Source organism: Saccopteryx leptura, chromosome 6, assembly GCF_036850995.1.
Source record: "Saccopteryx leptura isolate mSacLep1 chromosome 6, mSacLep1_pri_phased_curated, whole genome shotgun sequence".
Taxonomy (NCBI): Eukaryota; Metazoa; Chordata; class Mammalia; order Chiroptera; family Emballonuridae; genus Saccopteryx; species Saccopteryx leptura.
The window spans coordinates 194,698,886-194,721,663 of record NC_089508.1 but is presented as its reverse complement, the minus strand read 5'-3'; the positions used below and the strand labels follow the sequence as shown (position 1 = coordinate 194,721,663).

The window sequence follows — 22,778 nt, the reverse complement described above, 5'->3', positions numbered from 1 at the left end:
CCATTGTGGGGGCAGCAGGAGGCCTGGGCTCTCCAGGAAGGTCCTGGTAGGTCAGAGGCTGGAGCTTTGGAGGGCGGGGCCGCAGCTGGGAAGCTCTGGCGGTCAGGCCAGAGGCCATGGGCACACCCAGCACCACCCTGCCTGAGACCACCAAACTCGTGCACGGTCTCTGCTGCCAGGCCGGCCAGCCTGGAGCACCAGGGGTGACCTGAGTCCACAGACCCAACCCCTGTCACCTGTATCCAAGTGTGGGCTGTCACCAGGGACACTGCATATCTGGCACGCGGCTGCTGCCTGCCCTGCAGGTGCAGTGGTGCCCGAGATGGCCGTGGGAAAGTCGAACGCGGTGTCCGTGCGCTCAGGCCCTGGCAGACCAGACAGCGCGGGCACGGGGCCAAAAACCACGTCCTCAGAATCCAACCCAGAGGTCACTTCAGGGTTGTTTTAGAGACGGGGGAAAACCATCCACACACAGCTGAAAATACTTCATTAAATGTCAGCTGGTGGCGTCTGTCTCGCTGGTGGGAAAGCCCCAAGCCCAGGGCAGGTGCCAATGTCTGGCAGGCTCACCAGGAGAGCAGGTGGGTGGAGGCAGAGCTGCGCCCGGGTTGCCCTGGCGTCAGGGGAGGGCCCAGGTAAAGACCTGACCAGGCGGTGGCGCAGTGGGTAGACCGTTGGACTGGGACGCAGAGGACCCGGGTTCGAGACCCTGAGGTCGCCAGCTTGAGCGTGGGCTCATTGTGTTTGAGCAAAAGCTCACCAGCTTGGACCCAAGGTCACTGGCTCGAGAAAGCGGTCACTCGGTCTGCTGAAAGCCCGCGGTCAAGGCACATACGAGAAAGCAATCAATGAACTAAGGAGCCACAACGAAGAATTGATGCTTCTCATCTCTCTCCCTTCCTGTCTGTCTGTCCCTATAGGTCCCCCTCTCTGACTCGCTCTGTCTCTGTCACACACACACACACACAAAAAAAAAGGCTGGCCCGTGTCTGGAGCTGTCATCGTGGGCCTGTGTGCAGCTGGCCCATGTGCCCACCAGGCCTGGGCCGCCCAGCTGCTCCTGCCCCCCCTGCAGTACGTACCTGGGCAGCCCCAGCATCCCCCAGACAGTTAAGGACCAGCTGGGCTCCTGGGGCCGCTGATGTCACCAGGGCGGGGCACGGCTGCTGCACAGGCAGGTCTCCATAGCCTGGAGAGCAGGCAGCCGGAAGCTGCACCCAGGCCTGGGCCTGCCGTCCAGCCTGGTCCCACCCCTCCGCCGGCCCCTCCGCAGCCCAGGGCAGCCCTGCTGTGAAGGCGATGGAGCCCAGGGACCAGCAGCTCATGGTTTGTGTCCCCTCGCAGCCCGAGGGCCGTGTATCCCGAGGCTGCCTTCTCCCTGCTCCTGGCGACCTCGTGACCCAGCACCCCTTCCCCATGCAGGGCCCCACCCGCCTTCCCTCCGGGGGACATAGTGACCCCTTCTCCAGACCTGCCCTCTGACTCTCCCTCCCCGGGGGACTTGGGGCCATCACCAGGACCCTCAGTTGGGATGGTATAGGCCCCTCTACCTGGCCCCATCCAGGCCCCACAAGGCCTGCCCAGACTCAGCAGCTAGGTGACTGGAACCCCAGCCCGTTTGTTGGGTGAGCTGGGGACAGGCTGGTGACAGAGACCCCTGTCATGCCTGCCTCCCAGGGAGCTCTCCCCATCTTACAGAAGAGAAGACAGAGGCTTGGGGGGGGGGGGCTTGCTCGTACGATGGAGGCGGGTTTGTGACCTGGTGTCTGTGGTCCCACGGGGCCTGCCTAGGGCCCCTTAGAGTAGGGCAGGGGTGGGCAGGGTGATCGATGGACCACAGGGCCTGGGATCTTCTCTGAAAGCAGTAGAACCGGGTAAGGGGGTCTGACCACTTAGCAGCTGGGGGCCGACCTTGGGCAAGTGTCCCCCTATCTCAGCCTCCCCATCTGAGACCAGTGAGGGACCTGTAATCAGCACCCCTCTGAGTGTCCCTGTGGGACGTGAGAAGGTAATACCTGGAGGGGCTTGGGGTTTGCTGGCCTCGAGAGCTCTACGAAGAGTGAAGCTCGGGATGGGGGAGGGGGGGCGAGGAAGAGAAGAGAAGGGGGAAACTGAGGCCCCGGACACTGCTGCACGGTGTCCTGCCCACAGGTCGCACTTCGGATCCGCCCGCTCAAGGACACAGAGCTGGAGGACGGAGCCGCTGTCATCGCCCACAAAGTGGGTGACCAGGTGAGGCCATGGGGGGCAGAGCGCGTGTCCACCAGGCCCGAAGCTCTCCCTCCCCGGGGGTGTGTCCGTCACCTGCGCCCATCACACACTCCCTCTCGTGCCCCCTTGTTGACTCCGTTTCCCTCACCCGCTAACTCACGTGTGCATCGCCTCCCTCCCACGTGCGACACTGGGGCCGTGAGGGAGACGAGGGCCTGTCCCCCACCCCAGCTCACTCTCTAAAGGGGTGGGGCTAAGTCAGACGGGGAACAGGATGACGGCATTGGGAGTTCCGTGCCACCGAGACGCGGGGGGGCAGAACCCTGGAGGCCGTGAAAAGCCCCTGTGATGAGATGTTTGCGCGCTGCCCAGGGAGCTGGGAGAGAGGTCAGTGCTGCCCGGAGGGGGGGGAGGGTGGTGCACGCCCGAGCGCAGGAGCCGGCGTCGGTGGGCTGGCGCACTGTTAGCAGGCCGGGTGACTGCAGCGGGGGCCCGGGATTGGAGACCTGCACCTGCCATGTTGCCAAGGATGCTCGGGCACCGAGCTCACCGCCCGGTCAGAAATGTTGGCCGTCACTCACTAGATGAAATGTCAGATTTGGGGAGAGACAAAACTTTGTCAGGTGAGCCAGATTCACCATTTGCTTTAAAGAGATCCTAGGAGCCTGTCTGCACCCAACAGCAGAGGACCCAGGGCACGGGGGGGGGGTGTGATGGGCAGTGGGGGGGGCAGGAGATGGGCAGTGGGGGATGGGCGGGGCGGGGGATGGGCAGTGGGGGATGGGCAGTGGGGGTGGGCGGGGTGGGAGATGGGCAGTGGGGGATGGGCGGGGCGGGGGATGGGCAGTGGGGGGGTGGGCGGGGCGGGGGATGGGCAGTGGGGGTGGGCGGGGCGGGGGATGGGCAGTGGGGGTGGGCGGGGCGGGGGATGGGCAGTGGGGGGGTGGGCGGGGCGGGGGATGGGCAGTGGGGGGATGGGCGGGGCGGGGGATGGGCAGTGGGGGTGGGCGGGGCGGGAGATGGGCAGGGGGGATGGGCGGGGGATGGGCGGGGTAGGAGGCACCCAGTCCTGACACTTTGGGAAAATGAACTGGACGCAGTGTCTGGGATGCGTCTGATGGGCGAACTCTTGGTGGCAGAAACCCTTATATACAAGTATAGGCACCTGACTTTTTTTTAAAAAATCACGTTGGCGTGGCCCTAGCTGGCTGGCTCAGTTGTTGCGGGCGTCGGCCATGGGCACTGAGGACAGCTCAGCTGATTCGAGGTTTGGACTCTGACAGAGGTAGCCGGGTGGATCCCGGTCAGGGCACATATGGGAGTCTGTCTCTCTATCTCCCCTCCTCTTACTTACAAAATAAAATAAAAATAAAAATCATTTTGAAGCAAAAAAGGTAGGTCACTTCTATTATTATTCTTTGTAAATCAATCAAAATACCTTTTTTTTTTTTTTGGTCAGATCAGCCAAAAAATTCGTATTTTTGGTGTGCTGCAGAAATTTAGTGGTTAGTTTATGCGTGCCATGAGGTGAGAAAGGCCAAAAACCACTGCCTTAGACCCATTGCTGGGGGGAAAAAGTAAAAGGGTTTGTGTCACAAAAAAAGTGCTGGCCAGAAGCCAGGGTGGCCCCGGGCTGCTCCCCGCCTGCCTGACGACCCAGAACCTCTGGGTGGCCCCTGTCTCCCAGGACCTGTTTCCAAAGCCGTGGGCCATGGGAGGGGCCAGCGGGTGGCCAGGTGGTGGGACCCCAGGTCTGTTGTTGTGTCCCCTAGTGCTCAGTGGTTCCTCCCCAGCGGGGCCTCTGAATCACCCTTCAGCCCGGGAGTAAACAGAACCGACTGGTCTCTAGTTACCCTGCCCCCCACCCCACCCCTGGGAGAGGCGCCTTTGAACCTCCCCTGTGCTCCCCAGAGGTCCGCGTACACCTAGCTCTGTAATCACGCTTCTATGTGAGATAGGAGAGGCCCCAGGCGGGGCGACCGAGGCCTCAGAGAGGCAAAGAGCTGCAGAGCGCAGGCGGGTCCTTCTCCAGGTGCCCGTGCACCCCCCCCCCCACGCCTCCATCCTCCCCTTCCCTCTGGGTGGCACGGCCCCTGAGCGAGAAGAGAGAAACTGGTGGGGGAGGGACAGGCTCTGGGTCATGTAGGGACAGAGGCGGAGACAGGCTGCCGCTTAACACTGGACAAAGCCCCTTCCCATCCTGTGGAGCCGGCTTCCGTGGGCAGCTCCCTTCCGCGGGCCCCTCCGCTGACCCCTCCCGCTCCCTGCCCCCAGAGGGTGGTGCTCATGGACCCCGGCGAAGACCCTGAGGACCTGCTGTGCACACACCGGTCCCGGGAGAAGACCTTCATCTTTGACACTGTTTTTGATCAGCATGCATCACAGGTACCCTCCACCCCCCTCCCTGGCCCCCGACATCCCCTGCTGGGCCAGGCCTGCCTGAGTGTCCTCCCCACGCCCTGCTGTCCCCTCGGGGAGGACTTGGTAGCCAAGTGGTCTTATCCATCACACCTCATAGGAGTTTCCCTGGTAATCAAGGAGGTAACCAGGGTTCACATGTCTCATCCACCTATTCCATCCATCTGCCTACTCACCTACCCACCCATCTTCCCGCCCACCCGCCCACCCAACCACCCACCCGTGAGGTCACACAGTGAGGTCAGAGCTGGGCATTTGGACCAGGGTCAGGTCATTCTCACCAGCACCCTCTCCCAAGGACAACAGACTGTCCAGCGTCTCACCGGACCTTTGCCAGTAAGAGGGGCTCTGTCGCCCTGTGTTACCGAGGGGACCGGGGGTTCAGATTGGTATGACCCAGGCCCTGGCCGGTTGGCTCAGTGGTAGAGCGTCGGCCTGGCGTGCACAAGTCCCGGGTTCGATTCCCGGCCAGGGCACACAGGAGAAGCGCCCATCTGCTTCTCCACCCCTCCCCCTCTCCTTCCTCTCTGTCTCTCTCTTCCCCTCCCGCAGCCGAGGCTCCTTTGGAGCAAAGATGGCCCGGGCGCTGGGGATGGCTCCTTGGCCTCTGCCCCGGGTGCTAGAGTGGCTCTGGTCGCAACAGAGCGACGCCCTGGAGGGGCAGAGCATCGCCCCCTGGTGGGCGTGCCGGGTGGATCCCGGTCGGGCGCATGCGGGAGTCTGTCTGACTGTCTCTCCCCGTTTCCAGCTTCAGAAAAATACAAAAACAAACAAACAAACAAACAAAAACCCAGAGTGGTATGACCCAGAGCAAAGGACACTTACTCCCGAGTCCCGCGGAGCCGGGTTTGAACCCAGACCTCCTGAGGTGGGAAGGTCCCATCACCAGGTGGCAAAGTCTGGGGATGTTGGGCCCAGCCTTGCGCCCACACGACCTGCCCACCCCACGTGAAGTGGGACCCAGGGCCGCCCTGCACCCCACAACACACCTTCAACTGCCAGGACCCACCACCCCGGCGTGTTCTCCTCTGCAGTTGACCACAGCTCGTTCCCATCTTCCTGCATCTGCAGCCTGACTCCGGGAGGTCTTAGTCATCACGGGCGAGGGAACCCGGCCGTAGCCAACACCCACGCCGTGTCTGGGCTGCCCGCCCCCGTGTGGGTCCCTGACCGTGTCCAGAGCGAGTAGACGTTTGCAGGTTGTCTCCAAACAGCCAGGTGCTCAACCCCAGCTGGGCTGTCCGTGGGACTGCATCCTTCCGTCTGTCCACATGAGGATGTGTACCGCGCCACGACCCAGCACCTAGTGGAAGGCGTCATCTCAGGGTACAACGCCACGGTGTTTGCCTGCGGCCCCTCAGGTACCGCCAGGGCCAGTGTCCCGAGGAGGGAACGGGGTCGGGGGGCAGTGGGCCCCTCCTGATGACACAAGGCACCTACCATGTGCCGGCATTGCGCTGGTCTCTGCGCGCATAGGCCCGTTTCATGCAGCAGCCCTGAGAGGCAGGTAGAATGATCCCCTGTCCACAGTCCACAGACAGGAAAACTGAGCCTCAGAGAGGGACAGGACCTCCCCCCAAGGTCACACAGCTGGCGGGAGTGAGTCGGAAACTGTACCCCAGCCTGCACTGGGCTGCCCACAAGAACCCACAGACTTCTTTCTCTCCTCTGCGGTTACAAGCTGCGGTTGGCACAACGCTTCGCAGGGCTGAGCCGCCTCCGGAAAACTAGAATTCCCTGAGGGTCAACCCCTCACTGTGCAGATGCGGAAACCGAGGCCCTGAGAAGCACCTTGCCCGAGGCCACGGCTGGTTTAGTTCCCTCATTCATACAACACACGTCAGCGAGCACCTACTGTGTGCCAGGCTCGGCGAGCACCCACTGTGTGCCAGGCTCGGGCGCAGGGAAAGAGCAGTCTGGTCCTTGCCTGTCAGTGGTCAGGGAGGGGGCAGTGAGAGGGTCCCCCAGGAAGAGACACTCCTTAAAAAGTGTGAGGCGGTAATTCTGTCACCAATCAGCACGAGCCCCCTGGAGAGGATTTGGGGAGAGAAGAGATCCCTGTGCCTCCTGCTCCAACCCCACCCGCATCTCCTCTTTCTGTCCACCCAGCTGTTCTTCCACAGAGTAGCTGTCAGACTGTTCAGTTTTCCTCCTTGCTTCCAAAATAGAAAACCAGCCTGTCAGAGCAGCTGGGAGGGACTACACTGTAAAGGTGGCAGGTGTGATTAGTCCTGGTGGCAGGCGTGTCCAAGGGGGGGGGGTCTGAGCTCCTGCCAGGACCCCTGACTCGAGGAGGAGGGGGCGTCCCGTGCTCCCACAGGTGCAGGGAAGACCTACACCATGCTGGACATGGACACGGAGCCCGGCATCTACCTGCAGACCCTCACCGACCTCTTCCGGGTCATCGAGGCGACCCGGGACAACGTGGACTACAGCGTGTCCATGTCTTACCTGGAGGTGAGCCTGCCCACCTGCCACAGGTGCCTACCATGCCAAGTGGGCGCGTGGCTCCCCAGTGTCCGCTGGCCCTCACACAGAGCAGCCCCAGAGCAGCCCCAGCTCTCTGTGGACGCAGAGCCCCGGGTGGTCTGCACCCCTTTTCCACCACAGCTGCTGCTCTCTCCAGCTCTTCCCTCTCACCCCAGATCTATAACGAAGTGATCCGGGACCTCCTGAACCCGTCATCGGGGTTTCTGGACCTGAGGGAAGATGCCAGGGGTGGCATCCAGATTGTGGGTATCACTGAGGTCTCCACCTCCAACGCCCAGGAGGTGAGGGTCAGGGCGGGCACACTCCTCCGAGGCCACGAGGTCCTTCTCGTGCAAGTTCACAGCAGAGCCGGTCACGTGGCCAGCCCTGGAGTGGTTTCTCAGCTCAGGGATGGGAGACATCTGTGCCTTCCCTCCCCGCTCTCCTGGCCTGCGCTCAGAGCAGACATCACCACAGATCACCCACCCCTCCCTCTGCGTCAGACCCGGCTCAGAGCCTCCTCTGTGTGGCTCCCCCGGCAGTCACGCTCAGAGTCACCTCCCCTCTGCCTGCCGTGCCATCCCCGCCCTTGTGTTGCCCCTGCAACGAGGACAAGCTGTGAGTCCTAGGTCTCCAGCCGTGCTCGTGGCCCACGTCCCACGGCCTTAACATCGTCCCGTCCGCGGGTTTGGGGCGGGTGAGTGGGCCTCCTCGCCTGTTCTGTGTCATGGACTGTATCCGTCTTCCTTCACACCTGCGCTGTCGCCCTCACACGGCGTGGACACAGCACGTGCTCGGCAGAGGCTCACGGGCTTGCTCGCAGATGGGCTCCAGCCCACCTGTCGTTCCACGCGGCTGCCTGGAGGTCTGTGTTGAAAAGGTCCTGGGCTGCCTGACCAGGCGGTGGCGCAGTGGATAGAGCGTCGGACTGGGACGCGGAGGACCCAGGTTCGAGACCTCGAGGTCGCCAGCTTGAGTGTGGGCTCATCTGGTTTGAGCAAAGCTACCAGCTGGGACCCCAAGGTCGCTGGCTCGAGCAAGGGGTCACTCGGTCTGCTGTAGCCCCCCGGTCAAGGCACATATGAGAAAGCAATCAATGAACAACTAAGGTGTTGCAATGAAAAACTGATGATTGATGCTTCTCATCCCTCCGTTCCTGTCTGTCCCTGTCTATCCCTCTCTCTGACTCTCTCTGTCTCTGTAAAGGAAGGAAGGAAGGGAGGGAGGGAGGGAGGGAGCTCCTGGGCTAGGCCTGACCTGTGGTGGCGCAGTGGATAAAGCGTCGACCTGGAAATGCTGAGGTCGACCTGGAAATGCTGAGGTCGCAACCCTGGGCTTGCCTGGTCAAGGCACACATTGGAGTTGATGCTTCCAGCTCCTTCCCCCTGTCTCTCCTCTCTCTCTCTCTCTGTCTCTCTCTCTCCTCTCTAAAAAAATGAATAAGTAAAAATAAAATAAAAAGAAAGGTCCTGGGCTGCCTCTGGCTCTGTGGGGAAGAGATGGGTAATCCGTTGGTGATGTCTGCCACAGGGAGAGGAAGGGGAAGGGGTGGTGTTTGCATCAGCAATCATCTGTTCCTCAATTAATCATGTCACGCTGCAAACCCGAAGGTGCTTCCCCTGGACAAGCTTCTGCCCTCAGGGTCCCAGCTGTGGGGACCGGCCATGAGTTTCCCAAAAAGAGCTCGGGGCGGGGACAGGCAGCACCCCCAATTCTCTTGCCTGGTGGTTCTAGAGGGAGCCTGTGGCCCCTGGGACCCTGACTGCCCACCCTCGCTCTGCCTCTGTCCTCACTCAGATCACGCAGCTCCTCAGCAGAGACAACAGGCAGCGCACGCAGGAGCCCACGGCCACCAACCGGACGTCCTCCCGCTCCCACGCCGTGCTGCAGGTCACCGTGCGCCAGCGCAGCCGCGGGCGGGCCCGGTGGAGGAAGTGCCCGTCGGGAGGCTGTTCCTGGTGGACCTGGCGGGCTCGGAGCGGGCATCCCAGGTGCTGACGCGCCTCCCGCCCCTTCCCACCCCTCGTCACTGTCCCTCGCCTCCTGCCACCTGCCCTTGTAGCTGCTTGTAAGCAGGACCCTGTCTGGCTCTAGCTAACAGCGTCTTCAGCACCTAGAACAGCGCCTGGCCCAGGAGAGGGGGCCCTGAGATGCTCCTGGAGTGAACGAATCCTCAGCCCTCAGCCGGCACGGAGCGGGCCAAGCCCGGTGCGCAGTATTGACAGAGGGCTTCTGCGTGTTGAGCCCGCCCTGGTCTGAGACCCAGACCCACCCTCCGGGAGCACAGAGCTTCGGAGGGCCAGGGAGACAGGCTATGAGCAGAAAATGACAGTGCGGGGAGGCCTGCGCTTCGAGGTTTGGGGTCTGCACAGAGGCTATGAGAGCTCAGAAGAAGGTGGTGATAGTGGTAGGGTCTCAGGGCGGAGCCAGAAGGGGTCTTTGGGAATTTGGTGGAGTGTAAGGAAGAGCAGGCCAGGTCGAGGAACAGTAGGTGCAAAGCATGGCTGTTGGGAGGACGCTGCACAGTTTGCTGACATGGCTGGTGGTCTGACACTCCCTCTGAGGGTCCTGCCTGCCAGCCCTCGAGCCCTGGACTCACCTGTCCTTTGCCTCACCTGTTCCTGAGGCTGGAGGCTGTGCTCGCTGTCTGTTGCCCTGAGCCAGACAGGCCTGAGCTTTCTTGGAAGGCAGGACCCAGCCCAGAACCAGGGACAGAGAAACTGCTTGACGGAGGTGATGTCAGAACCGTGTCATCAATGAGCCACATCCCTCAGGTCCCTCTGGTGCACCAGGCACTCAGCAATTGTAATCCACCCCGACTCTAACGCTGCATCGAGCCTGTTTTCCGAACACGGGGCTGACGCTGGGGCAACGGTGTGACCCAGCAGAGCACAGGGGTGTTAGGTGCTGGACCCAGGCTTTGAGCCCGGGCAGTCTGGCCCAAATCCGTGTCCCCCAGTGTGTGCCACAAGCTCTGTGTCTCTTCATTGTCAAGTCCCTTCACTCATTCACTCTCTTGGTGTTTGAGTCGCTGCAGTGGGTGGTGCTGCTTCTCACAGAGTCAGAATGTATTTGTAATACTGGATATTGTAACCCTACCCCAACGATTACAATGTAGCACATTAGTGAAAAATTTGAGGTATGAGAAGGCCCAAGGACCCTTGAAAAGATAGTTTGTTGGCCTGACCTGTGGTGGCACAGTGGATAAAGTATCAACCTGGAAACCCTGGGCTTGCCTGGTCAAGGCACATATGGGAGTTGATGCTTCCAGCTCCTCCCCCTTTCTCTCTCTCTCTGTCCCTCCGTCTCCTCTCTAAAATGAAGAAAAAGAAAAAGAAAAAGAAAAGAAAAGATAGTTTGTTACTCACAGTTCCCAAGAGGAGGCCCCAGGACCTCGGTCCCCTCCCTGGGTGCGAGGAGAAGGTGGGTGGGAAGGAGCCTCTCCCTGCCAGCTTGCCCTCTTGCTGCTCAGACCCAGAACCACGGCAAAAGGATGCAGGAGGGCGCCCACATCAACCGCTCCCTGCTGGCGCTGGGCAATTGCATCACCGCCCTGAGCGAGAAGGGTGGCGGCCTCACACAGTACGTGAACTTCAGGGACAGCAAGCTCACGCGACTGCTGAAGGTACGAGCTGCAGGCTGGGTGTGTGCACAGGTGTGCCCCTGAGTGTGCGCCCACATGGTTGTGTGTGCATTTGTGTGCATGTGTATGTGCGCATGGGTGTGCACGGGTATGCATGGGTGTGCTGCAGCTGACTGCACCTTTCAAGACTTACCTGCTTAGAGAGAGACCCCAACCTGGTTCTAACGACACTTCCAGGAACCCCCAGAGGGAGGAAAACACCATAAAAACTATCTCTAGTCACTGCCTCACTCCTTCTCCCACCGTCCCTTTGAGTATGATACAGCCTGTGCTTGCATACCTCCAGGGACAGAGACCTCACTACCTACTGAGGCTGCCTGTTCTATTGTGGACAGTCTGACTATGACAACATTCCCCCTCACTGACAGCTGAATGCTGTCCCCTCTGCTCTGCAGCCAGGTGGGCTGTACATAAATAAATAGGCAAAGCCAAAAGGAATGTCCCTGTAAATTCGGCCTCTTGGTGTAATCTGCTCACATTGAAGCAGAAGTCAGATGGGGTGGGCTTGGAACAGGCCCCACCCGCCTCACCCTGAGCACTGACCCCTGGGTCCTGGCATTAGCTGCCCTTCTCAGGGTCTGGAGCAGGAGCCACAGGGGGCTGATGCAGACAAGCCTGGCGTGGGTGGGGGGTGGGCAGCACCCTGGGCAGGTGGGAGACTGTTCCTGTCACCTCCAGCTCATTACCTCCATTGAGCAGGACGCCCTGGGAGGGAACAGCCGGACGGTGATGATCGCCCACATCAGCCCAGCCAGCACGTCCTTCGAGGAGTCGCAGACCACCTTGCTGTACGCGTACAGAGCCAAGAACATCAAGACCAGGGTGAGCCACCCGTCTGTTCCCGCACAAACCCCTTCCCGCTCTGGCTCCCGCCGGCACCTCCAGAAGAGGGTTCTGTCCCGCTAGCTTCAGTGGCTCCTGGCATGCCTGGGCTTGTGGCCACGTCCTCCAACTGTGTGCTGTCTTCACGGGGCCTCCTCATTATCTCTGTTTCTGCCTTCTCTTCTCTGATGAGAACATTGGCATTGGACTCAGGACCCCCCCCCTCAACCCCCATAACCCTTAATCCTTAATCCGGAACGTCCTCACAGCAAGATCCTGAATTTCATTTGCAAAGACACTTTTTCGGATAAGACCACCTTCACGGGCTTGGAGTGGTGTGCTGTCCCCCCCCCCCCCAGGTCAAGCGCAACCTGATGAAGGTGTCCTACCACCTCGACCAGTACACAGACGTCATCTCCAACCTGCGCGGGCAGATCGAGTGCCTCAAGTCCAAAGTCAAGAGGCGGGAGGAGCAGAAGAGAGACAATTCCGGGGTCCGGGACTCACAAGGTAGAGCCTGGCACAGACCTGCTGCTTCAGGTGACCTAGCTGCCCTGGGGTGGGGACGGTTTTGGTGAGTTCAAGGAGCAGAAAGCGGAGTGGTTTGCAAATATTTTCTCCTATCCATCCACCCGTCCACCCACCATCCATCCATTCACCATCCACCCATTCATCATCCATCCATCCACCATCCATCCATTCATCCACCATCCACCCACCATCCATCCATCCATCCATCCATCCACCCACCAATCCATCCACCATCCACTCACCATCCATCTACCATCTACTCACCATCCATCCATCCACCTATCCATCCATCCATCCATCCATCCATCCAACATCCATTCATCCATCCATCCACCCACCATCCATCCACCATCCACCCATCCATCCACCCATCCACCCATCCATCCACCCATCCACCCATCCATCCACCATCCATCCATCTATCCATCCACCATCCAGCCATCCACTATCCACCCTCCATCCATCTATCTATCCATCCACCATCCATCCATCTATCTATCCATACACCATCCATCCATCCACCATCCACCCAACCATCCACCCATCCACCCACCATCCATCCATCCACCATCCACCCTCCATCCATCTATCTATCCATCCACCATCCACCCACCATCCATCCACCATCCACCCATCCATCCACCCATCCACCTATCCATCCACCATCCATCCATCTATCTATCCATCCACCATCCATCCATCCACCATCCACCCTCCATCTATCTATCCATCCACCATCCACCCATCCATCCACCCACCATCTATCCATCCACCATCCACCCATCCATCTACCATCCACCCATCCATCCACCCATCCACCCACCATCCACCCATCCATCTACCCATCCACCCATCCACCCACCATCCATCCATGTATCCATCCACCCTCCATCCATCCATCCATCCATCCACCCTCCATCCATCCACCATCCACCCTCCATCCATCTATCTATCCATCCACCATCCATCCACCATCCATCCATCTATCTATCCATACACCATCCATCCATCCACCATCCACCCAACCATCCACCCATCCACCCACCATCCATCCATGTATCCATCCACCCTCCATCCATCCATCTATCCATCCACCATCCAGCCATCCACCATCCACCCTCCATCCATCTATCTATCCATCCACCATCCATCCACCATCCATCCATCTATCTATCCATACACCATCCATCCATCCACCATCCACCCAACCATCCACCCATCCACCCACCATCCATCCATCCACCATCCACCCTCCATCCATCTATCTATCCATCCACCATCCACCCACCATCCATCCACCATCCACCCATCCATCCACCCATCCACCTATCCATCCACCATCCATCCATCTATCCATCCACCATCCATCCATCCACCATCCACCCTCCATCTATCTATCCATCCACCATCCACCCATCCATCCACCCACCATCTATCCATCCACCATCTACCCATCCATCTACCATCCACCCATCCATCCACCCATCCACCCATCCACCCACCATCCACCCATCCATCTACCCATCCACCCATCCACCCACCATCCATCCATGTATCCATCCACCCTCCATCCATCCATCCATCCATCCTCCCTCCATCCATCCATCCACCATCCACCCTCCATCCATCCACCCATCCATCCACCCTCCATCCATCCATCCATCCATCCACCCTCCATCCATCCATCCACCATCCACCCTCCATCCATCCATCCACCATCCACCCTCCATCCATCCACCCATCCATCCACCCTCCATCCATCCATCCACCATCCACCCTCCATCCATCCATCCATCCATCCATCCACCCTCCATCCATCCATCCATCCATCCTCCATCCATCCATCCACCATCCACCCTCCATCCATCCATCCACCATCCACCCTCCATCCATCCATCCATCCATCCATCCATCCATCCATCCTCCATCCATCCATCCACCATCCATCCATCCACCATCCACCATCCATCCATCCATCCACCCACCCTCCATCCATCCATCTATCCATCCACCATCCATCCATCCATCCACCCACCCTCCATCCATCCATCTATCCATCCATTTACCATCCATCCACCATCCACCCTCCATCTATCCACCCTCCATCTATCCACCATCCACCATCCACCCTCCATCCACCCACCATCCATCCATCCATCCATCCACCATCCACCCTCCATCCATCCACCCAACCCCCATCGCACATGTGGATGAGCTCCTCCGTGGCTTAGGTGGCACTGCCCTTGGCACAGCGTCTCTCTTGCTGCCTCCAGCCACAATGCCTGCCCCGGACACGGAGGAGGACCACGGCCTGCAGATGAGCAGGATCCGGGCCCAGCTCGTCGGGGCCTTCCAGGAGCAGCTGGAGATGCGGCGCAGCCTGGTGGAGCTCGAGAACACCAGCCTCGAGCTGCACGTGGACGCGTCCCGACACCTGCTGGCCATTGCCGAGTGAGTGTGCCCGCCCCTGGGCGCCTCCCGGGGCCCCAGCGCCACCCACCCTGCGATGGAGCAGGGAGGCCGTGTAGGACCCGTGGATCCGCTGGTGGGAGCTCTTATTTCTGCTCCTGTCCAGCCTCCCTTTACTTGTGCGCGTCCCCATGGGAGGCTTTAGCCAAGGGGCCCCCTCTCTGCCCAGACAGGACTCGTGGCCCCATCCCTCCCCTGCTCTCCTGCCCTGAACCTCGTCTGGAGCAGGTGGAGAAGGCGTCCAGGTCCCTTTGGTCTCTTTCTCACCAGCTGAAGTCCAGAGCCAGCCCTGGAAGGCTAGGGTCAGTCTCAGGCTGAGACAGAGGGGACACTGAGGCTCAGAGGGCACAGGGTGGGCGCCCAGGTTGTGTGTCCGACGGCCGGGGCTCTCTCGACTGTCCGCACCCACTCCCTGTCTCTCCTTCTGTGAACAGGCTGACCATGAAGTTTGTCACCCAGACAGACGTGTGGGAGGGTGGGGCATTACTAACAAGGACACTGAGACACCGGAGTCACCATCTGCCCTGGACAAGGCAGACACGGGGTTTCCCCACGCACGCTGGGACTTCAGTCCGTTTCTCTTCCTGTCCTCTCCTTTCTTCTTGTCTCTGTTGATTTGAGACACCGGAGTCACCATCTGCCCTGGACAAGCCGGACACGGGGTTTCCCCACGCACGCTGGGACTTCAGTCCGTTTCTCTTCCTGTCCTCGCCTTTCTCCTTCTCTCTGTTGATTTGCTTAATTACAGAAGATCCCTGCACTAGAGGGTCCCGAGTAAAGGAGCCACCGTCCCCACCCGCCTGATTCCAGCCCCTCCCCTGTGGTCCTTCCTCGCAGCTCCTGCGTGGTTTAGATTCAGTCTGGTGGCCCTGGCCGGTTGGCTCAGTGGTAGAGCGTCAGTCTGGCGTGCGGAAGTCCCGGGTTCGGTTCCCGGCCAGGGCACACAGGAGAGGCGCCCATCTGCTTCTCCACCCCTCCCCCTCTCCTTCCTCTCTGTCTCTCTCTTCCCCTCCCGCAGCCGAGGCTCCATTGGAGGAAAAGATGGCCCGGGCACTGGGGATGGCTCTGTGGCCTCTGCCTCAGGTGCTAGAATGGCTCTGGTTGCAACAGAGCAACGCCCCAGATGGGCAGAGTATCGCCCCCTGGTGGGTGTGCCGGGTGGATCCCAGTTGGGCGCATGCGGGAGTCTGTCTGACTGCCTCCCCCTTTCCAGCTTCAGAAAAAAAAAAAATTTTTTAAATAGATTCAGTCTGGCAGGGGGGGCACTGTTGTCATCTGAGGGCAGTGGTTCAGAGAGGTAGCTTTAGGGGGTCCTGGTGGGCAGGGGGGGGGCGCTGGCTGCAGGGTCTTGTGTTTAATTGTTCCATAATCCTGCTGCCATCGTTCACCCTTTCTTTGTTTTTTCCCCCAGTTTTTTTGTTCATGACGTTTGTGTTTTATTTTTACGAATAGAAATCAGATAGCAGACCCAATTTCACCCTAGTTTCATGCCCACGCCTGTGAGTAGACCAGCCGGTGCCAACAGGGGACTCCCAACCCGGCTGTGGCTTGCACTCTGACCCCTGACCCCTGTCATGGCCGCAGCTGGGAGCGGGAGAAGACCCACCGCGCCCAGGACAGGGCGCCCAAGAGGGACGAGCAGCAGGTGGCGGCCGACGCAGACGGGGACACGGGCGAGTCCGCAGAGCCACAGCAGGAGGTGGCTCTGGTCAGAGAGGAGGTCAACGTGCTGTTGGCCGAGCAGCGTAAAACCGTGGCCCTCAAGGTGGGGAGCAGGACGGGGCAGGCCCACGTGACACCGTGGTGACGAGTCACTAACGTTTACTGACCGCTGCCAGCACCGTGCCCCCTCGCGGCAGCCTCACCACAGAGGGCCAGTCGCAACCCCCCCTATGGGCAAGAACACCAGGGCTCAGAGAGGTTGGAGGGATTGTCCCCACATCCCAGAGGACAGGAGCAAGGCTGGGACTTGACCGGTCTGACTGCAAACCCCACGCCCCACGTGTTAGAGTTCTGGCACACTGAGGGGGCTGCAGGGCCAGTGTGCAGAGCAGGAGGCCCTGGGGGGACAGGGGAGCTGGTGGCCGCGGTCCTGGGGCAGGACTGGCCGTCTGGCGTCCCCTGAGACCCCCCCCTGCTGCGTGTCCGTGGGACCAGCGCAGCCTCAGGTCCACGCTGAAGTGCTTCTACCGGCCCCTCTCAGCCTCCCGAGTCTGGTCTCGGGCACGTGACAGGGGACAGGGACGTGGCCAGAAGAAGCAGGCGCCTCTCTGGACAGCGAGCCCTCTCACATTCTTGCTCCGTGAGAAGAGCGAGCTATTTATACGAGCTGTTTATACACAACGGAGACTTCAGGGGGAAATGCCGGTGAGGCCGGCTCGATTCCAGCCCGTCAGCTAAATGTGAGCAGCTGCATTTTCAGGCAAGCGGAGAACGTGTCTGATGATGTCATGTGGCTAAAAGCGGGTGGCGTTTACATCACTGGGAAGCTATGTAGCCAAACCGAGAACCTCTTAATACCGTGGCATCCGCCTGACACAGTTCGGAGATTATGTGATCTCCCATCAGAAGTCCTCCAACATTTAAAAATAAGGGAAGTCAGCCCTGGCCGGTTGGCTCAGCGGTAGGGCGTCGGCCTGGCGTGCAGGGGACCCGGGTTCGATTCCCGGCCAGGGCACATAGGAGAAGCGCCCATTTGCTTCTCCACCCCCCCCTTCCTTCCTCTGTCTCTCTCTTCCCCTCCCGCAGCCGAGGCTCCATTGGAGCAAAGATGGCCCGGGCGCTGGGGATGGCTCTGTGGCCTCTGCCCCAGGTGCTAGAGTGGTTCTGGTCGCAACAGAGCGACGTCCTGGAGGCGCAGAGCATCGCCCCCTGGTGGGCAGAGCGTCGCCCCTGGTGGGCGTGCCGGGTGGATCCCGGTCAGGCGCATGCGGTCTGTCTGACTGTCTCTCCCGGTTTCTAGCTTCAGAAAAATACAAAAAAAAAGAGTTGTGGTTATTACAGAAATAAATATATGCTCACTATGGAAACTGCGGAAAGTAGATAAAATGATAAGTAAGAAATGAACGCTTGTATACCGACCTCCCCCCCGCCCGCCCCAGAAGTAGTGACTGTGCAGGGACCCCCTCACTCTGGATGACCGGGGACGTGAACGTGGGCTCCTCTTGTAGGATACGGGGGTTATTTCCAGTGTATCACAGTGTCTGGTGGACACCAGGACTGCTGAAGGGGGCCCACGACTGTCCCTGAACAGAGCAGGACAGAAGTTGAGACCCAGCGTTTGGAAAGGCCGATGGCCTTTGGACGGTACCACACCTGGGGATCAATGCCCTGGATTCTGAATTAAAAAAAAAAAAAAAAAATTTTTTCATTCAGTTTTTCCAGTGATTCATTTTTGTTACGCTTACAAATATGCACGGGTCCCCTAGACATCGGGAAGAAAGAGGCCAGCAAGCTGGTCCTCGAGTTGGCTTCTCTCGCTGGTTCCGTGACAACAGCTCACCTCTAGTGAGCGCTGACTGTGTGCTAAGCACCTTTAGGGGGTCAACCCGTTTATCCTCACGGTAGTTCTACGAGGCTAGAAACAGCAGTCACCCCGTTATACAGAGGGGTGCCCGGAGGGAGGCACAGAGAGGTTAAGGAACTTGGCCCAGGGTCACACAGCACGGCGGGGATTCCCAGCCAGCTCCTCCCCACCGCTTCCAGACGTCCTTCCCTTTCTTGCTCTGCTGCAGCGTGTCCTCTTCAGGGGCCGCGGGGGGGGGGGGGGCGCATCGTTAGGGCTCCAGTGTCTGCTTCTCAGGGCCAGTGGCGGCAGGGGACACGCCCTCACAGGCTTCCCAGAAAGATTCCCTGGGGGACAGTCCACAGGGTCGTCTGTGATTTCTCAGCACTCGGAAAACCTAACACTGGACACGCCACGTTGAGCGTGCTTTGTCGATGGATGTGCTGCTGCTGCCGAAAGTGTTTACTTTTCCTGCTCCTGCCTGCGGGCGGGAACGACGGGGGAATCACAGAGACTGCAGAGGACCTGGGAGCGGGGACTTGGAAGTGCAGGGGCCGGGCTGTTCAGCACCTCTCCTCCCCCAGGGAAAAGCGGGCAGGCGGTGACCTCAGTGCCCACTGCCGTCCCTCACCTGGAGGAGGTGATGATGACAGACAGCGGGCTCTCTGGCCACGGGGAGCCCTGAGGTGCCTGTGAAATAACGGGTGTGTGTGGGGGGGTGGCAGGTCACAGCAGGCTCAGGGGGTGACTCGTCACTGCTTAACTGGAAGGCTCAGTCTCCTTGGTCACCTCTGCGGCAGCCCCAAAGCTGAAGCTCAGGGGTCTGTCCCCTCCAGAGATAAGCCCCCTTGGAATGTGTTTGTCTCTAGAGGATGGGAAAGGAATTTGCTCTTCCTGGTGTTTTTACTGTGAAATTCCTACCCCTGGGCAGAGTGGCGGGAGAGCTTGGGAACCTCCCATTGTGGCCGCCCTGGGTCACGCTCAGCCCATTCGGTTTCTGCTTGTCTATTTACTCCCCGGAGCTGTTTCAAGAAAATCCCACGTCCTCTCCCCCGTGCAGGATTGGAACCGGCCCCTGCAGTTGTCAGGAAAGGGCACACGTCCTCGTTGGAGCCGGGCTGAGCCGCAGCCCCCAGCCCGTGTGTGTGTGTGTGTGTGTGTGTGTGTGTGTGTGTGTGTGTGTCTGCGGGGGAGGGGGCATCGAGCCCTCCCTCCTGTGCGGACCCTCTTTCCAGCACTGTGTCTGCAGAGGGTCCCCATGGCAACAGGGGTTCACTGTGTGACCCTGTGATGGAAAAATCAGAGCGTAGGAGAACCGACGTTTCTTCACGATCAGTAGCCCAGCCGGTTCAGAAGGGTAAACTGAGGCCGGGAGCGTGGAAACAACGTCTCTGGGCCACACAGCGTGTTGACGGCCCAGCCAGACCCGGCACCCCTACCTCCTTCTCTGCTCGGGGACGGAACACGTCTGTACTTGGCAGGTGTACCGTGAGGGTCTGCAGGTCGCTGGGCTGGACCAGGTGTCCCGTGTCTCTGGCGGAGGGCCAGGCCGGTCTGGGTTGAAAGCGGACCGGCCCAGGGAGGCCGAGGATCTTGCTCTTACAATGTTTGCTGAGCTCCCCGGGGAGGCTGCCCGGGGCCGGCCGGGGGGTCCTGGAGTTCCGTCGGATTGCTGGTGGCGGTTTCGGCAGTGGGGCTGCTGGTCCCCCATCACGCCGCGATGCGTGCCTCGCCTGGGAGTGCGGTGACAAGCTGTCCTGGTGCCTCTGACAGGTGGGGGCACAGCCATCGCTGCCTGGACTCTTCCTGGAACAGGAAACTTCCGGCATCACTGGCTCCAGTCTCCCCCACCCCACCCCGCGAGCCCAGGCACAACCAAGCCGTCCAGGAGGGTGGGTGTATATCACCAGGAGGCTCTTATTATTATTATTATTTTTTATTTTTATTTTTTTACAGAGTCAGAGAGAGACTCAGAGAGAGGGATAGACAGACAGGAACGGAAAGATGAGAAGCATCAATCATTAGTTTTTCATTGCGCGTTGCAACACCTTAGTTGTTCATTGATTGCTTTCTTTTTTTAATTTTTTATTTTATTTTTTTTTATTTTTTTTTAAATTTATTCATTTTAGAGAGGAGAGGGAGAGACAGAGAGAGAGAGACAGAGAGAGAGAAAGGGGGAGGAGCTGGAAGCATCAACTCCCATATGTGCCTTGACCAGGCAAGCCCAGGGTTTCGAACCAGCAACCTCAGCATTTCCAGGTCGACGCTTTATCCACTGCGCCACCACAGGTCAGGCATGATTGCTTTCTCATATGTGCCTTGACCGCGGGCTCCCTCACTGTGCCTTTAACCCATTCCTTCATGTCAGTTTGCCACAAAAGTTTCAGAACTTCTTGTTAGCGCGCCCTTCTTTTTAAGGGTTCTTGGGAAGGGGGTCTCAAAGGTGTTGACTGGCCATGACCTTGGGGCCAGAGCCGGCTGGGAAACAGCCACTGGTGCCCAGAGGGGAAACGACGTGTCTTTGGTGTGAAGGGCAGCACCTGGGCCATCAGCACTCTGGATCCCAAGTGCGGGTGTCTGCCACCGTGAACTAGGCGGCTGGAGGGTCCCGCAGACAGGCCTGGTGTCACAAGAGGAGCAGAGGCCGAGACAGACTCCGGGTGACGCTCCGGGTGGGGGATGTGAAGTCCCACAGGGGCCCTGAAGGTGGCCCAGGGCATGGGCAGGGCTGGCAGAGGGACGAGAGCCCATGTGGGTCCGAACAGAGTCCAGTGGGCAGCTTAGGCCAGGGCCAGTCCCCCACCCTGGGCGGGGACCCAGCTAGCAACCCCAGCTGGGACTCCGGCTTTGCTGGAGTTGGCCGTGACCACAGGCTGATGTCTCCCCGCCCCTCTGCAGGGTCTACAGACAGTGGAGGCCGACACCACAGCTCGCTGCCCCCCAGCAAACTTCGCAAGCACCGGGGCGGCAGCGCCAGGGGGCCCAGAAGACCAAAGTGAGGATGGCGCAGGCAGAGCCAAGGGGCCAGAGACGCCGGTCCCGGGCACTGGGGGGGGGGGGCTCTGCCCTGAAGCTGGACGTGAGAGATGGGGGCCCTGGCACAGGCACTTTGGGAGGCACCCCTCTGCCCCAGAGGCCGTCTCAGCAGCTGCCTGCAGAAAAGAAGCCACCCGTGGGGCGTGGGCAGTCCTCCCAGACTCACCAGCGGAGAGAATAAAGCTTCACAACAGGGTGTGCGACACAACTTGAGGTCTGTAAGACGGCAATTATGTAGACGCGCACACGTGTGGCTGGCAGAAACATTTCTGTGGGACAGTTCCCAGGACGCCAGGGCCGACACGGTGCTGTGCTTAGTCAAAGCCACCACTAAGCCGGGGGTGGGGCTGCAGGAAGGGCTGGCTCCCCCCTTCGGAAAGGATTCTCTCCAACTTTCTAGAGCTGATATCCCCTCCCCCCCCGTTAGAAATCTCTGGGGTTTCAGAGTCCCTTGTGAGGGCTGTGTGTGTGCCTCTGTCTGCGTCTGTGAGTCTCTGTGTGAAGGGATAGAGGGTTTGCTGGGCGGGGAGCAGGCCGCCCCCCTGGGGGCCCCTCCCAGGAAGGGAGAGACCTCTGTTCCGCCCTTGACTTGAGCAAGGCCTCCCTTCCTGGAAGGTTGGCTTGAGGCCCAGAGGGTCCGCTTCCTCCTCCTCTGCCAAATTCATGTCCCTGGAACCTCAGACTGTGTGACTTGATTTGGAAACAGGGACTTTGCAGATGTGATGGGTTAAGGATCTCGAGATGAGCTCATCCTGGATTTAGGGTGGGCCCTGCATCCGTAGACAAGAGTCCTCACAAGAGGAGAGGACACAGGAGCACAGAGGGTGCCCGTGACTGTGGAGGCCGGACGCGAGTGGGCTGCCTGCCGGCAGTGAGCTGGACGCTGGCCCTGCCCACACCCTCGCAGGCCGCTGGCCTCCAGAACTGGGAGGGCGTGGATGTCGGTGGTTTGGCGATCCTCTGTTAAGGCAGCCACAGAAATCGGACACAGCCCTGGCCGATTGGCTCAGTGGTAGAGCGTCGGCCTGGCGTGCAGAAGTCCCGGGTTCGATTCCCGGCCAGGGCACACAGGAGAAGCGCCCATCTGCTTCTCCACCCCCACCCCTCCTTCCTCTCTGTCTCTCTCTTCCCCTCTCGCAGCCGAGGCTCCATTGGAGCAAAGATGGCCCGGGCGCTGGGGATGGCTCCTTGGCCTCTGCCCCAGGCGCTAGAGTGGCTCTGGTCACAACAGAGCGACGCCCCCTGGTGGGCAGAGCGTCGCCCCTGGTGGGTGTGCTGGGTGGATCCCAGTCGGGCACATGCGGGAGTCTTTCTGACTGTCTCTCCCCGTTTCCAGCTTCAGAAAAATACAAAAAAAAAAAAAAAAAAAGAAATCGGACACAGTGTGGATGAGCCACCTGCTTTGCTTTGTCTGGGACAGAGGTGGGAAGGGAGCAGGACAGACGGGCCTGCTCAGCGGCTCAGCTGGGGGGGCCAGGCCAGGTGTGTGGAGGCCCTGCCCACCTCGGCCCCTCTCTGTGCACAGCTGCAGGCCAGGTGTGTGGAGGCCCTGCCCACCTCGGCCCCTCTCTGTGCACAGCTGCAGGCCAGGTGTGTGGAGGCCCTGCCCACCTCGGCCCCTCTCTGTGCACAGCTGCAGGCCAGGTGTGTGGAGGCCCTGCCCACCTCGGCCCC

General features: G+C 60.0%; 1 protein-coding gene across 1 annotated transcript; it reads left to right on the top strand.

Annotated features, from left to right (window-relative positions):
- The first annotated feature begins 322 nt into the window (after nt 1–322).
- On the top strand, nt 323–21,067 carry LOC136377239 (kinesin-like protein KIF19). The gene is given in 18 exon segments (XM_066343717.1): nt 323–427; nt 1,189–1,326; nt 2,152–2,232; nt 4,486–4,596; nt 4,750–4,752; nt 5,906–5,990; nt 6,950–7,086; nt 7,275–7,400; nt 8,896–9,019; nt 9,022–9,089; nt 10,571–10,723; nt 11,441–11,563; nt 11,923–12,073; nt 14,368–14,545; nt 16,148–16,328; nt 19,550–19,758; nt 19,842–19,960; nt 20,967–21,067. Coding segments are annotated over 18 exon segments (2,193 nt in total).
- Nucleotides 21,068–22,778: the final 1,711 nt, after the last annotated feature.